This window comes from Pieris brassicae, chromosome 13, assembly GCF_905147105.1.
Source record: "Pieris brassicae chromosome 13, ilPieBrab1.1, whole genome shotgun sequence".
In the NCBI taxonomy this organism is placed as follows: Eukaryota; Metazoa; Arthropoda; class Insecta; order Lepidoptera; family Pieridae; genus Pieris; species Pieris brassicae.
This window is the reverse complement of record NC_059677.1, coordinates 2446615-2464020: the sequence shown is the minus strand read 5'-3', so window position 1 is coordinate 2464020 and position 17406 is coordinate 2446615. Positions and strand designations below refer to the sequence as shown.

The following is a 17406-nucleotide window of genomic DNA, read 5'->3' as shown; positions in this document are numbered from 1 at the left end:
GGTTGTGTTTAACATATTATAACGATGTTTACAAATTAAGATCCCAAATATGATTTCGGCAACAAAATTAATGTACACAAGATCAATAAATAAGGTAAACGACGCAAAGGACTCCAAACGGGATGTGAGAACCTTCCAGCACTGCTGGTCGATACTGGCTCCATGTGGCTTGTGTAATAAACAATAGCATTCCTTGGACGTATAAGTTATTTTGTATAACATGCAAACGGGCAGGAGCCTTGCCCGATGTTAAGTGATACTCCTAAATGTCTGAGATCTCGCGAGTGCGTTGCCGGCTCTTAGGAATTGGTATCTTTAAGCAGAATTAAGGTAAAAAGTATTCATTAGAATATTATTATACAATTATTACTATGTAGAGCAGTAGAGCAGTGTTGGTCTAGTGGCTTCAACGTGCGACTTTCATCCCTGAGTTACTTACGACAAGTTCAATCCCCGGCTGTGCACCAATGGATTTTCTTTTTATGTGCTCATTTAAAACTCGCTCGAACGGTGAAGAAAAACATCGTAAGGAAACCGGCTTACCGTAGACCCAAAAAGATTAGATTAACAAATGATCATGAAACAGATACAGAGATCTGAGGCCCAGACCTAAAAAGGTTGTAGCGCCATTGATTTTTTTTTATTTTTACTATGTAGGTTAAGAATATTGTAAATACTGTATATTTGTGTGTTGGAAATAAATTTTATTAGTTTTTGTAGTTGTTGTGTTGTAACGCACTAATCTAATAGTGATTTATTTATTGAAAAACACGGATGAACCTACCATTCACATGCGGCTTTAAGGCCGCTAACTCACTGGTATACCATGGCAATGTCGCTGGCTACGTATTACAATTGCTATTATAATGTATGCATATGTAAGTTAACTCTTAGTAACTTGGCGGTTTGGCAACGTCGCCAATTCGAAAGCACAGCCAGGATCCAAAGCCTCAAAAACCTTACAAACTCAATATAAATTATTTAATTTATTCATATAGTTAAACAGGTACACTTATGAACGTCAACAGAAAAGATGTTAAATTGATTCTAAATTTACATTTACTACCAGTTCGCAAGTTCTTCACGGACTGGCAAGAAACTTTCCGCCACTCTTATTAATCGCCAAGTTTTGAGTCATGCAAATTGTTTGAACTGAAGAAAATCAATCCGAAGGAATTAGATCATTTAGTCTAAAATCAAATTTAAAAAGGTTTATTTGATCAATTTACGTTTAACAAGAGTTTTGTTTTCCGTGATAATTCTCTTATTCCGCTTGGGAGTTTGTTGTAAAAAGGAATACAGTTTCCATATAAGGAGTGGTTTATCTTCTGGAGCCTGGTTGGTCGTACACTCAAATTAGTTCTGTTTCGGTGGTGAAAGTCAGCATTTGTTTTAAAATCGTTTCTATTTTTTGTACATACAACAAGGCTTCAAGAATATATTGGCCAGATAGTGTCATATTTTTTATTTTCACCTTTTATTTTTATTTTCACCTTCACCAAGTGTTCATACATTTCAATACAAACAGTTTGGTTACATAGCCAGCGATCGCCACGGCACTCCAGTGAGTTATCAGCCTAAAGCCGTTGACATTCTCGAGCACGACGAGCACTTGGAACCTAAAATCCATTCTAGTGATTTGAACGTACGATATAATAGTCGCACGCTTACTTGAGCCTTATTAAATTGACACTAATTTATATATTTATACTAGCATGTTATATTATCTCATCAAAACCTGGAGGCTATGAATTTCGTTTGTTTCCAAGTGTTTATGAACGTTCTGGCTTGATTAAAAGGGGCTTTAAAAGCTTGTGGAGAAGCGATGTGGGAATTGCCTGAATATGTAATGTAGGTTGAATACATAGCCGTGGTTGGAAAGGGTCGTTATTAATCTTTACAGTTTCTAAATGATCCGACATCCCTGTCTTTGGAGATCACGAGATGCCTATTGCCGTCCCTTGTTGTTCAACTCAACTGTCTGTCTCTCTGTACACCACATAGAGCAGGAAAAGGAGTTCCACTCCTTCCCTATTTTCATTCCCGATTAAAATCGTGCTTGCATTTGGGGTCGGCAAGAATGAAAAGGTGCGGCGTGCTTCTAGACGAAACGTGAAATACGATACAAAAAACGAGTATGCTGGAGACTAGGGCGGCAGGTTTTAGAGGCGGCAAATCTACGAAGCGAATGTTTTCGCTACCTCCTAGATATATAAAAGATTTTTGTATTACGTTTTTTCTGATGTTTTACAGTATACAGTTACAGAAGTCTGCAAAAAACTTTGCCGATATTTTTCAGGAGACTATGAACTGTAATAGTTTGTGTTCTCTTTGGTTTTCTTACCTCAACAAATAAATATCGTAATACAGCGAGCATTAAAGGTACCAAACTTTTAAAACTTTTCTTTATTTTCTATTTATTTATTATATTCAATTTTTAAAGTGAAACTTTATTGGCGTTGGGAAAGAAATTACCGTCACATTTTTCAGTTACGCGTCATCTTTTTCTTGTCCCTACCACGGTTGATTCGAAGAGATTCGAAGCCATGAATAACAAAAATATAAAATAACGATAGCAATGATACTAATAATTCTATTAGAATTAATAAAATTATGTAATAATCTTAGTAGTAATAAGGTAAAATAAAATAATTGTATTTTTGTATTCATGTGTATGATAATAAAAGCCTTTTGTAAAACTTTATCTAATTTAACTTTATTGCAGTTGCATATAGTAGACCATTTTTCGAAAAATAATGTCATAAAGAAGTTTCACTTCTTAACGTGTGTTCACTAGTACACGCACACATTTTTATAATTACTATGTAGGTTAAGAATATTGTAAATACTGTATATGTTATATTATGTTATGAAATATGTCTGACATTATAAGTTTTGTAATTAATGACATTTTAATAGTTAAAGAATCTATATATTGTAGAAATTATTGTTGGTTTTAAAATTTATAATATTATTGTGTAAATAAATAAATTTCCCAAACGTCTACTTAATAAATTACATGTGGATAAAGTCGTATCAGCACTAAACGAGTGTCTTTTTGTACGCGATTCAAAACGTCAAGTCCAGACAGCGTGACGTCGTCACCAATGGGCCGACATACCGACATTGTTTTGTGCGTGCTATACTGAAAACCCAGAGAAGAACAACGTCAGGCATTTAGGGGAGGGATTTTTCATTCAATACTTATGATGTTAAGTGATACCAGGAACAGGTGATCACGCTCAGGCTTATAAGAATTGGTACGCTCTTTGAGGGTCCCTAAGTCGAATTGATTCTGTAGGCAGCTGGTTGCACAGTGGTTCGCGACAAAAAATCCCTGTGGAACGACGGACGTGGTGATACGAAAATATATAAAACCCTGTGTCAGGGTTCCTAGCTCTTCCATAAAAAACTTAATAGTTTTTTTTAATAAACACTTAATACTTTGATTTCCTAGATATGCATCACCTCATCATACTCTCTCCGTAGTCGGGTAGTTATTGATTTCACAAATCACGCATTATGCAATTTAAATAATAAGTGACAGCGTCTTCCAATCTTTAACGATTATATTGGCAAGTGACTAAAACATTGAATTTTATCCCTTTGGATTCTTTTGGCCAAGCAATGGCGGTAATTAAAGATTTAAGTTTGCGCCTGGAAGATAGTACCGGTGACACAGAGCTGGTGCTTTCCTCGCTCAACGAATAAGCATCGCAATACAGCGAATACACTAAAGGTCAGTGGCGTAACAATAGAGTGGCAGGGCCGGCAAAATGCCACGGGCCCAAGAGGGCCCCCGATACAAGAGGGTCCCTGACCAAAAGGCCGCGAGCTCAATGTTTTTTTTATTTCCTTATCATTGTAAGTGTATGCAGGTTTCCTCACGTTTTATTTAATTAATCTACACCGGAAACTAGTAAAGTTTTTCGGTCAAGAATAATACATGAATACATTGAGATATTATTTTCTATAGATGAATGCAATACACATTGGCCTAGCTTGGGGACTCAAACCATTCCCTTTCGCCTAAGAGAGGAGTTATTATTGTGGTATTAGTGGGACATATACAACGTGTAATTGAGTACGCTGAAATTTTTGAAGTTTATTAAAATTAAACTGAGTACAACGTGACGATTTTTATTGATAGGGCCCCACGAAAAGAAATTGCCAAGGGCCCCAGATGGTATACTTACGCCACTGCTACAGGGACCAAACTTTTTAAATTCATTTTCATTTTCTAAATATTTTTTTTTAGTAATTATTAGTGTTTACATTAGCTCAGGTTTTCAGGAATCAATTCTGGTACACTGTTGCATATGGGCGTAAGCCAAGTGACCACAGTTTTTTCTCTTGACGTATTTAATATAATTGTTTTATATTACTATGTAGATTAAGAATATTTGTAAATACTGTATATTTATTGGAAATATGTGACTAAAATAATTTTATTACAATGCAACTTTCTAATGCTAAAAAACTATTGTAACCGGAACTTATTAGGTGTGCTGATAAGTTCGTATGTCAGATAGATGGCGCTACATGTTATATGATATTTAGTTAGCCCTAACAATCAAAAGACACGTGTATAAATTTGACAAAGTCAAAGTCAAGAATCATTGATATAGGTAACACAAAGTACACTTATGAACGTCAAAAAGAAATGTATAAAAAAGGATCTTTAAAGATTACAGTAGCCCAAATCGAGTTGGACCAGGCCAACAGCATTTGTACGTTGCATACTGAAGCGTTGAATCATTATCATAATTAGTTCGTAACTAAAACCACGGCTCATTGATAAATGCGTCACACTTCAAAGGGTTTGTCGATGCGGCTAAACAAGAAATCGGTTAATAAATAAGGCGAACAAACTGCAAGGATGTCGGTAATTTATGAATTTGTCAGGGCAAAGCGTCGGCGTAAATAAAGAGCAGAGCGGCGCTGATAAATTCGTGTCAGACCAAATGACTCGTGAGTGGCGATTTGTTGCGCTTTTTTTGAGAATGCGTTTTGACTTTCCTTACTGTTATTTTTGAGACAATGTGTATAAAGCGATCTTATTATACATTAACGTATGAAATAATTTCTTGAGTCCAATGAAAATTTTATTCTCGAGTATATAAAAATGTTATATTTATAGAACACATGTCAAACGGATCACGGCTCACCTGATCTAAAGTGATACCGCCGCTCATGGACCACAATCAACGCCGGAGGGCTCGCGAGTCTTTTCTTGAAGGAACCTACGTCGAATTTTAAACACGCACATAAAGAGTCCATTGGTGCACAGCCGGGGATCGACCTACGACCTCAGGAATGAGTCGCATGTTGAAACCACTAATCCAACACTGCTAGATCTACAGATATACAGTTTCATACAGAGTCAAAACTGGTGTTCTATCAGTGAAAACATAAAATTTTCGGTCTAAATCGAATCTAGAATATTCCATCTAAGTAAAGTAGGAAGTGTTATTAAACTTATTTTTAAATAAAACCTGGTTACGAAGTGAATCATTCATTGTACGTGAACAATGAAACCTTTTTGTTAGAATCGATATACCCTACACAACTATAGAGTTAGCTAAAAATAGGGTACCTTATACATATAAGCACTCAGCAAAATTAGCACGTGAAGCCCTATAGTAAGGTGAAATAAGCTTTGTTTTAAATAAGCAAGGATTTTTAATTGTGTGTAATAAGACTATATTTTAAATAGAAATAAATTTGTCTTTTACCTTTCGTTGTCTTGAAATAAATAATTCGTAATTTAAAACACTGTCAAATTTGTTTCATAAAATGAAATATCTATGGATTAAACAAAGAGGATTCCATTTTTGAATTTTCATATGACAATAATTATCAATCATCAAGATCGTTTTACAAACCAAAAATAAGGGTAAAATATAGATTGTAAATCCCAAAATAAAATTACAGGCTACATTCTTAGTTTGAATTTGAAATGTACAAAATTTATATCTAATACGCTGGAAAACTTATAATAATTGGTTGTCAAAAGTAAAGTTGGTGCTAAAGCTGACGCATCCACAGATTAGCCAAATTGGCGCGCTTTTTATGCTCTAAAACTAAACTTGGTGACGCAAATTTCTTTAATCGCATTCGTCGATTTTATATGAAGTTTCTTATTGTGATATATTTGAAATACGTTATTATAGAATCGCTATAACAAATAAAAATATAATTACACTGAAACCAACATAGAAATGTCTCAATGGATTTATGAACACTTAAACCGAGAAAGTAAGCGTAACAAAAATCCGGAAACGGGAAAAAATTTCAGTAATAAAATAAATCTTAAGACCGTACTTTACCTTCACCCACAGATGTGCTTCGTTCATACGTTCATAATATAAAGGTAAGTTTATTTATACGTAATACACTTTTATAATAATAATTATAATTAAACAACACACGTGTCCACAGAATCCTGTTATCAACAACTGTCTTTTTAGGAGTTTGTCTTCCCAGTTATATACTGAGTAGCAAAATAAAGTATAAATTATAATTTAAATATAAAAAGTGTAAGTAAAACTTCTTTGTAAAATAGTAATTATAATAATAATCAATGGCTCTACAACCTTTTTAGGTCTGGGCCTCAGATTCTGTATCTGTTTCATGATCATTTGTTAATCGAATATGCAAGTAGGTGCACGCCGTCGACTTTTTGGCTCTAAGACAATCCGGTTTCCTCACGATGTTTTCCTTCACCGTTCGAGCTAATGTTGAATGCGCACATAGAAAGAAAATCCAATGGTGCACAGCCGGGGATCGAACCTACGACCTTAGGGATGAGCGTCGCATGCTTAAGCCACTAGGCCAACACTGCTCTCATTGTTACTAACGTAAAAGCTCTAATCATCATACATAGAGTGATCATGTACCAGTATATGATCACTCCATGTATTTGTATATCTATATTCACACTGTTTACACACTGTATGCGTGGTGATGGTAATGATAACGTTATGTGACAGAATTGCCAACTAAAGTTCTAATATTTAACTACTAAACGAATACACCAACCAATAGCGTGTATGTTTTCTCGATTTCCCTTACTCTCGATCCTTCTCACTCTCTGTCAATCAGTCGCAATCGCTCTCTCTCTTTTCTTCGACTCAAACACGGAACATCTTTGTGACGCTAATATTATTATTATTGCGTTTCATCCGTAAAAAAAATACCCTTTTGCGCCGAAAGAACTTCAAAATGACACAGAATTTTACAGGGTTAAAATTAAAGAAGCTTGAAGAGGAAAAACTAAACTGTTGACTATAGCTAACTTCAGGGTGTCGGTTATTGGTGACGGTGTGCGCGCATCGTAAAAATTTACTCTCATCATTTTTCCATAACTGATGTAGCACCGCTATTCACAGACACCCCCCTAAAAGCCTCAGCTTGTATCGGAATACTCGCTGTCGACATATCGAGCGACGTACAGTTCCGCAGTCATTTAGCAAGGAATGCTAAAGCATCTGAGAAGCAGCTGGTCGCTTAAAAAGTTATTTTTTTAATGATTCGGGCTAGGTAGGACCCGTCCTCAGCTGTGCACCAATGGACTTTCTATGTGTATTAAACATTCGCTCGAACGGTGCAGTAAAACATCGCGAGGAGAACTTAGACCCAAAAACGGCGTGTGTCAGGCACATGAGGTTGCTTATTAGATTGACAAATGATCATGGAACAGATACAGAAATCAAACAGACCGAAAAAACCATTTCTTTCTATTTATATCCTTTTGTCGAAGCGTCTACGCATGTAAAGAACCGAGTGATAATGGACGTATAAATTGTATGTGTAACTAAATCTATTTTAATATTAAAATAGGTCAACTCCACCTAGAAACAAAAACTTATTCAATACGAAAACTCTTAGCGATCTGTTTAATATGTCACAAACTAACGGACTAACAAATCCGGACAGATCTAAGAACAGACGATTTGTATTCCCGACGCTAAAATAAAGGACTGTTTCGCCAACGCTTCTTTCCATCTCCCCTACTTTATAATAAAACTTCATCCAGATAAACATTAATCACATAAAAATTGCGCTAGCTGAATTGTTATACTGAATTGCTACGGAGGTTTTACTATCTATCTTGGCATGACTCTGAGATGCCAAAAACTAACACAGACACAGCACACGCTTATAACAACTATTACGCTGGCCATAGACGTACCACATGTTGCAGTCGAGACCGACTGCTGTAGAGCGGTCGCGTTGAAGTCGTACACGTCTGCAACACGACCGCAAAATGATGCGAGTTCATTTACAAGATGGATCTCGATGAACACACTGCTTCTTGTACTACTATTACGCCAGCGTAGGCGCAGAAGACACCGTAGTGCGTGGGTACTACGGGCGAATATTTCATACTTTGTATCCCCAGCTGAGAGAAGACACTAAAACTTTTTCAACTACCTTAGAATGTCCGTGGTTTCTTAATAAATTTGTTAGTATTTTAGGCCGATAGGAACGGACTGCTCAGGAACTGCTCGAGCGGTCCGTGTATTGCGGATATTAATGTAGTATGGAAACTTCAGATCGCTGTGCGGAGACCGCTCTAAAGCAGTTGGTCTCGCCTGCATGCGGTCAGTCTATGGCCAGCGTTACTCTTAAATTCATGCGCACACACACCCTTTCACACATACTTAATGGTCTTATAAGACTTGTGCTTGAATAGTTGTAACTATTAAAAGAATACAATTTTTTAACCGGATTAAAGCTATATATAGCTATATATATATATATATACAAATAGCTTTAATCCGGTTATAAAATTGTTTCCTTTCAACGTGTAAAAGCTATGTTAAGCAAAGACAATACTAGTTGTAACTAAACCTTCTTTGAGTTACCCACATCACAGGGACTAGCGATATATGAATTTTGTCACAACCTATTCGTCACGAATAAAGTTTTTATTATTATTTTTACAAACGTAAGGTGAAACTCTAGGGCTGTACAACGTAAATATAGTACATACTAAAGTTGCGGGAACAAAAATCATAAAACTAAATGGTCATATAAAAATATCGGAGAGGGCATTAAGAAGCCTTTGTGACGCCAGATGCACGGAACAAGTTGAATCGGAGAATTTATTTTTTTCGGTCTACCTGACATCTAACTAAGCGAAATTTCTCCAGAATTATTGTTACGTAAGGGTCGCCATTTTGCTCCTTTCAGTGAATGTTTAGTAAAATACTGATTCATAGATTTCTGGCGAGATTTAAGTAATGAAAATTTTACGAAATAAGTTATCAATGACTGTACTAAAAGCAGTGTTGGTCTAGTTTATTTAATTATTTATTCACAGTTTCTTACTTTTTACAAAAATACATATAAAAAGAGGTTACATAAGTAATAAGGCAACGGGCGGCCTTATCGCAAACAAGCGATTTCTTCCAGGCAACCCTTAATGAAATAGTGCAGAAGTGTATAACTATAACAAAGAAGAACACAAAATAAAGTAAAATCACAAGAAAAACAAAAAAATATATGTAAAAATAAAATAATATATAAACAAAAATGAACAAGCTAGTCCAAGTGTTAACAGAGTTACAATTAATAGATATATAAGTAGCTAATTACGAGGCAGAAGAAAAGTGATCAAAAAGAAGATTTTTAGATAAATTTAAAGACCTAAGGAATTCCATAGCAGGATGCTTTGCACTTCTTATGACTGTAAAAAAGCATCCAAAACTGTTTAGAACTTTGAAAGGAACTTGCCTATACCAAGGGAAATGCCTGCATGGTGCACCATGATATGTTCAAACGATATGTTACGCCATGGGTATCGAACTATTTAATCACCTTCCTAGAAGCTATAGATAACTGCTTCAAGGGTTTTTTTTAAAGGCAAGGTGCGTTTATAGGCAGTAATTAGACCATAAGTATTGACAGCAATTATAAATTAAAGGAAAATTAATATGACATTTCCATGCGTATTTTATATGGTTTGCTGGTTTTTGTAATCTTAATATATATAAATCTCCTGTCACGATGTTTGTCCGCGATGGACTCCTAACTACTTAACCGATTTTAAATTAAATTGGCACACCGTGAGCAGTCTGGTCCAACTTAAGAGATAGGATAGCTTAGATATTTAATTATAGTCGCAATTGTATTTTAATGCAAATTATTTGTATATAATTAATTGACAGTCACAATTATCTGTTAACTCCAAAAGATTCTAACAGATGTCGATACTCTTCGACTGGATTGAGTAAGTAATCAATAGATGGCACTGCTATGGTAAACCGACAAACGTGTCCTATAAGCTACAATTCAATATCATGATTACCACGTGTTATTGAGGCTAAAGTATACATTTATTATGTAGTAAACGAAATACCGTGAAATTGAATTATTTATACTTTTTAATGTTTGGTGTTAGCATAGCCAACCACGTGTTACTTAGACCGAAGTGTAAATCAAATTCAAATTATAGTGACGATAATACAGTGAAATTATTCTTTCGTGTCACGGTATTAAGGCTAACTAAAACCACATTAAGGAGAAACGAAGTTCACGGGGGCAGCTAGTAAATCTATATAAATGTACAACTTTCTTTGCAAATAAACTATATATTTATTAAGTGCTCAACTTTGTGCTTGTGCGTTCGAATCACGTCTAGGCAATAACAGATTTCTCAGTGTCAACAAATAATTCCTCATAAAAACAAAATCACGAAACAGAAATCTTTTTTTTTACTTTTACTTCATTATGGAAAATTACGCTCTAGCCTAACTTAATATACTAAAATTGATATTTGATATGAGAATGTGTCAGTATCAGTCAGTGCTATTTTTTTCAATCTAATAAGCAAGAAGATGATCAGCCTTCTGTGCCTGACGCAGTCGACATTCTAAGACATCCGGTTTCTTTACGATGTTTTCGTTCACAGTTGAAGCGAATGTTTAATATCAGTCCATGGCAGTGTCTATGGGTGGTATCACTTAACATCAGTTTAGCCTCCTGCCAGTCTGCCTTCTAAAAAAATCATAGGACAAGATCTTAATTCCGTTAGATGTGAACTTATTTAAATTCAGACTGAATACTTGAAAAATCCCACAACACTGTTTTCGCGTATAAAAAATATTTGAAGAAGTTTACCAAAATATTTATTTAAAAATGTCCGACCATCAAAACTTGTTAAAAAACAGAAAAGAAACAAATAATAAAATTGAATCGGTAAAATATGCATCGCTTAAGTATCTAAGGGAGTTGATAACTTATGGTTATTAAAATTAATAGTCTGTGCGAAAAAGTGAGTTTGCTTGCTGTTTTAACTAAGAAGCGGCTTCATCGATATTCAGTAATTTGATACAGCTAGGCAAATATGAAAGAACTTGGATCGGTGACGCTTCATTACTTTTTTTTCCCTTTCTTGGCGGTTTGTGCGTCACCCATGTAAAAAAGTTAGGAAGTGTGAAATTAGGTATATAATAAGTACATAAATGATTATAATTTTATATTGTTATGAAAAATGAAACTGGCTAAAATTCTATATACATCAATATTTATATTAGATAGAAGGATAGACATTGAAGTAGGAAAAGGAATTTTAATGGACAAAAGCGAGGAAATAGAAGCGGAACGGTCATGTTGAGGACAGGCAAAGAATATATGCCACATTGACAAATATCGTTAGGTAAAAGGTTAAGCCTTGCTAAATGCAAGGGAATGCATGCATGGCCCAGCCTCATACCAATAAGGGTCGAAGTACCTCTACCAAGCGTCAGAGTTGAAAACCACGGTTTAACTTCATTACTTGCCTAGCCATTTCAATTTAGTTCCACTTTCTGCCACCTGACAAAAGTGTCGCTCTTAATTTCCTTATAGCATTTTTTTATGTCAAATGTTTCATCTTCTGTCATTCACCCGAATGACCTGAACATAAGCTAGCCCGTTTATTAACAGCTGATAATCATTGAGGTTGCTTGTTAAACGTCGCTGATTAGTATAGAGGCTAGGTTGTTGATCGGCTCATGACATTGACAGTACTTTAAATTAAAAAGAATAAGAAATATAATTCGTTCGAGGTATTAATTATTATCCTTGGTAACCAAATATGGCGATTAAAAAGAGTTGTTAGTTGTGAGATCTACTTGCTCTACGAGATTAACTTGGTAATTGGTAGTAAAATTTAATAAAATAGTTTTTTTTTATATTGACGTTCATGTACTATGAATAAATATTGATTTAGATGAACGTATTATATATATATGATGATTAAAACTCAAATCTGTTGCAAAAATATGTATTTAGAGTTTGTAATTTTATTTCATAACAATCAATTTTATCTTATTTCTTCTATAACCAATCCAAAATGTTCTAACAAAAAAATCTTCGTATACAAATTTAAATGACAGGCCAAAACTAGCCTCTTGTCCACAGACTAACAAACAAGTTAAACATCAGTTAACACAGTATATATAATTAATCTACGAAATATAATTATGTCTATAAGTATATAATAATACGTGTTTTTAAGCATTTGTATTTCCGTTTACAATAAAGTTATTAATAAATAAATTACTAATTTATTTCTCAAATGATTTAGATTAAATCACGTTGAGACTTACTATTGTTTATATATTTAAACGGCTTCTTTGGATTTGCTTTAAGTAATTATTATTTCGGCTGACAGCGTCCGTGAAGGAATGCAGTTCGTTCCAATTTACGTAAATATACTTTCATGCTATATATATTTTATCTATTGTCTGTTATTTGTAGAAATAAAATAAATCTGTGGCGCTACAACTTTTATAGGTCTGGGCCTCAGATTTATTAATCTAAACGGCAAGTAAGTGAGCTTGCTGTGCCTGACACTCGCCGTCGACTTTTTAGGTCTAGGGCTCTAGGGATCAAACTCAAAAAAGCTATAATTATGTTGATAAACTAGTACACTTATGAACGTCAACAGAAAAGATGTTGAATTGATTCTAAATTTAAATTTACTACTGATTCGCAATTCGTGGGCGTAGAGCGGGCAAGAGGAACTGGCAAGAAACTCTCATCCACTCTTTTTTATCGCCACGTTTTGAGTCGTACAAACTGTTTGAATTGGAGCAAATCAATTGCAAGTATTACGATCATTTAAATAATTGTCAAATTTATAAAAAGCTTCATTCCTTAATCTACGTTTAACGAGAGCTTTTATTCAGTGATAGTTCTCAAATTTTGGATGGTAAATTTGTGGTTGTAAAAACGAATACAATTTCCATATATGGTCGTACGCTTATATTAGTTTTAGACGTACGTTTTCTCTTTTGAGTTACAACACGATGGAATTATTCACTATGTTATTTGTAAAAATATATTCTGTAGTTGTTACCTTGAGTTAATCCAATCATTAGGATGTTTGTGCAAAATAATTGGAATCGATAGTCCAATTGGATTGACGTCAAAGCTTGGATTTCCAGAGATATTTCCGGGTTTAATCTCGGGGGCGAATAATTGTGGGCTGCAGCGGAACAACGCTGCTCATTAGCGCAGTGTTCAATTAGGGTGGATTGGAGTCGAGTTACCAAGCTCGCCTATACAACTAGCGATTGAGATCTCCGTATTGAACAATAAAATAGTCGTTTCATATTATATCTATATATAAAATGGTGAGTTTCTTAGTGCCTAATTTATGTATACATATTTTATTAATGTCTAAACTTATATTGTATTAGTATTGTCTTTGGTTAACATAGCTTTTACAAAATGAAAGAAAACAATTTTTTGACCGGATTAAAGCTATTTGTATTATTATAAACTTATAATTATTTACATAATTTTTAATTTAATTTTTTTCCGATTTTAATTATAACTTTATAATAATACAAATAGCTTTAATCCGGTTAAAACATTGTTTTCTTATATTATATTAATTAATATAAGTTTAGACATTCACTTTAAAACGTTTTTACTCTCCTCTGTGGCTCTGCACAGCATGAATACTTACAGAAATTATTTAATTATAATGATAAGTTTATTTGCAAAGAAAGTGGTTGACTAAGATGGATTAATTATAAAGAATCACACATAAATCAGCCATAAAAATAGGTATACAATTCTTATATTAATTATCATAAATCTTTTTTATTTATTAGTAATCTTAATAACACATATCCAATATAAAATAAAACACGTAGACACAAATCCAAAACAGATTACATTGAAAAACAAAATATATGAACATAAATACAAAAGACTGATATTAAACCTTTAACCAATTATTCTTTGTATTCTTTTTTGTGTTGTGTGTTGGGTGCAAAGAAAATACTAAGAAGAGAATAATAAGAAAAGAATCTTTCATCCAAATTTGATTTTGTTACCTTTGGAGTCGAGCAGTGTTTCCCAACGTCAGACCCATGCCCCACAGGCATATCTATTGTTAAGGGACGCTATTCAAAAATTTCTAAATATTAACTTAATGTTTTTCGTTAATAATTTCCTAATAAACTCTTTAAAATTATGTGTATTGAAAACGTATAAAATGATAAGGTGCATGGCACAAAAAGGTTGGTAATCACTGGTGTAAAGACTGGGTTCAACTGCACCAGGTTTAACTGAAGATTTAAGTTCAGTCCATCTTCAAGCCACTGGCTCGCTGTATTGCGATACGTATTCGTCGACCGAGGAAAGCACCAACTCTGTGGTCACCAGTATTATCTACCAGGGGCCAACTTAAATATTTAATTAGCACCTGTGCACTTGAACCCCATGGCCCCAGAGTCTACTCCAAAGGGATCAAAGTCTTCATATGTTATTTTGTAATTCTTACTTTTTAAATACAACCTAAACTTTTTTTTGAGGTGTTTCATTGTTAGAATATTTATTGATGACTTTCACCAGTATAATAGGTGCTCGAAACATAACTAATTTGAGTGTATGCACAACCAGGCTCCAGAAGATAAACCACTCGTTATATGGAAATTGTTTTTTTTAATGTAATAGCAGGCAAACGGGCAAGAGGCTCACCTGATGTGAAGCGATACCGCCGCCCATGGACACTCACATTGCCAGAAGGCTCGCAAGTGCGTTGCCGGCCTTTCCAGAATTGGTACGCTCTTTTCTTGAAGGACCCTAAGTCGAATTGGTTCGGAAATACTTCAGTGGGCATCTGGTTCCACATAGTGGTGGTGCGCGGCAAAAACTGCCTTAGAAACCGCTCATTTGTGGAACGACAGACGTCAAGGTGATACGGATGGTATTATGTATTTTGCCTTCACGTCCGATAATGAAACTCAGCTGCGGGTATTAGACCGAACAACTCTTCTGAGCACTCCCCATGGTAAATGCAGTAGAAGATGCAGAGAGACCTAACATCTCTACGCAACGCCAAGGGATCAAGCCTCACGGAAAGTGATTGGTCGTCGACGATTCGCATCGCTCTTCTTTGAATACGGTCAAGTGGAACAGTATTCCATGTGGGGCCATCATTTTCATAACAAAGTCCCAAGAGGAATTAGAGAATGATCACTAAACAAATTCAAAGCCCTCGTTAACCGTTAAATTTGAAGAATATTTAAAGGATCCTAATCCTTGGGATTGATTTGCTTCAGTTCAAACAATTTGTATGACTCAAAACTTGGCGATTAAAAAGAGCGGTGGAGAATTTCTTGCCAGTTCTTCTCGCCTGTTCTACGGCCTTGACTTGCGAACTGGTATTAAATGTAAATTTATAATTAATTTAACTTCTATTCTGACGTTCATAAGTGTAATGGTTTACTTATATGAATAAATTTTGTCTTTGACTTCATATGATGTACAGATAAAGAAGTTATTAGCAATGTTAAAATTGTACTATTGCTTAATTAATAATCTCCTATTGTTGCGTTATTTTACAGTCAGTAGTCCCTACACTAGAACATTCCTGTGTTGTGGGTGACTCTTCCGAGGTACAATAAAATAACAAAAATTTGAAACTTTTTTATGACCTTATTTTTCGAATAATGAGGCAACTTTACAGAAATTGGTTAAATAAAATAAAATTAGATAAAGTTTAACAAAAGGCTTATGAGGGTTTTATTATCACCTCTTTACTACTAACATTATTACAGAATTTAATTAATTGTAATAGAATTATTACTATCATTGTTATGGTTATTATATATTTTTGTTATTAATAGCTTCAAATCTCATCGAATCAAGCGTGGTAGGGCCAAGAAAAATGTGACGGAAATTTTTTATCCAACTTGTACTTAAAAATATGCTCAACAGCTAGTCTTTTTTCAGTTTGTATCTCAATAATTAAATATATACACAAAACCAATTGAATTATAAGCTTAACAGTGAAATACATAATCGAACTTAAGAGATTCTTAAATTAGAAAATACAAGCAAAAAGAACCCATTGTAAAAATATTCCTTTGTATATGACGAAACAAAATGGATTTCTTCTCTGTTATACCGATTTCCCTGTTTGAGAATGCCTCTACAAGACAGCCTGGGGCTTAGACAAGATGCCTTGACAGTCTGTAGAAAGTCGAAAAATAATTTCGTATGAAAATTTGACACACGAACTGTCATTTTCATACAAATTCAGTTAAACCTGGTGCAGTTGAACCCAGTCTTTACACCACCAACCTTTTTGTGCCATGCACCTTATCCTTTTATACCTTTTCAATACACATAATTTTAAAGAGTTTATTAGGAAATTATTAACGAAAAACATTAAGTTAATATTTATAAAATTGAACTGTTAAGGCATCCTGACTATGCCTATTACTATAATTGCTACGTCTAACAAAATCCTCTCAATATTCGTAAAGCGGTTTCGCAGTCGGAATTATGTTGATATTAAAACGGGAATAATCGCATCTTGCATGGGCTATTGCACTGATGAATGCATAATAAACAACATTTAGAGCTTTTGTCCGACATGAAAAAAATTAGAACTATTTATTGATCCAATTAATCAGAAGTTATTTTATAAGATATGTTAAGCACGGTTAATGTTCTAATCATTTGAAAATATTTTTAAACAAAAACAGATATTTTCTTAAATTAAATAAATAGTATATAAATACTTACAGCCATCGAATCGCCTCCGCCGGCTTCGGTAGGAAAACAAAAAATAAAACGAACAACACAACAAAACAGCGCATCACTAAATCAAAAAATGTCAACGAATGTTCCGAAAAGTTAGCGAAATTCGGGCGCGAAATGCACGGGTCCCGTTATTCCCGGAACGTGCGTGGGTCACGGGAGTCGCTTGTCGCCTGCGGGACTCGCGTGTCCAGTGGTCAGCCGGCGCCGCCCGCCGCGCCGAATGACTGTCCAAAGAGTATCTTGTTTCCAGATACTCCATAATATTCTGTTCGCTATTGAGGCTGACGATTTATGACAGATGCAGTAACTTGCACGCCAAATATACAAATTTTAGAAACAGTTTATTCT

At 34.5% G+C, this 17406-nt stretch overlaps 1 protein-coding gene across 1 annotated transcript in view; it reads right to left on the bottom strand.

The window, feature by feature from the left end:
- Positions 1–17180, bottom strand: part of LOC123717626 (protein Wnt-11-like) — a 50054-nt gene extending 32874 nt beyond the window's left edge. Inside the window, exon 1 of the mRNA XM_045673716.1 lies at positions 17041–17180. Within this exon, the coding sequence (XP_045529672.1) occupies positions 17041–17114 (74 nt within the window). The 5' untranslated portion in view covers positions 17115–17180. The remainder of the gene's footprint in view (positions 1–17040) is intronic.
- Between the last annotated feature and the right edge of the window lie 226 nt (positions 17181–17406).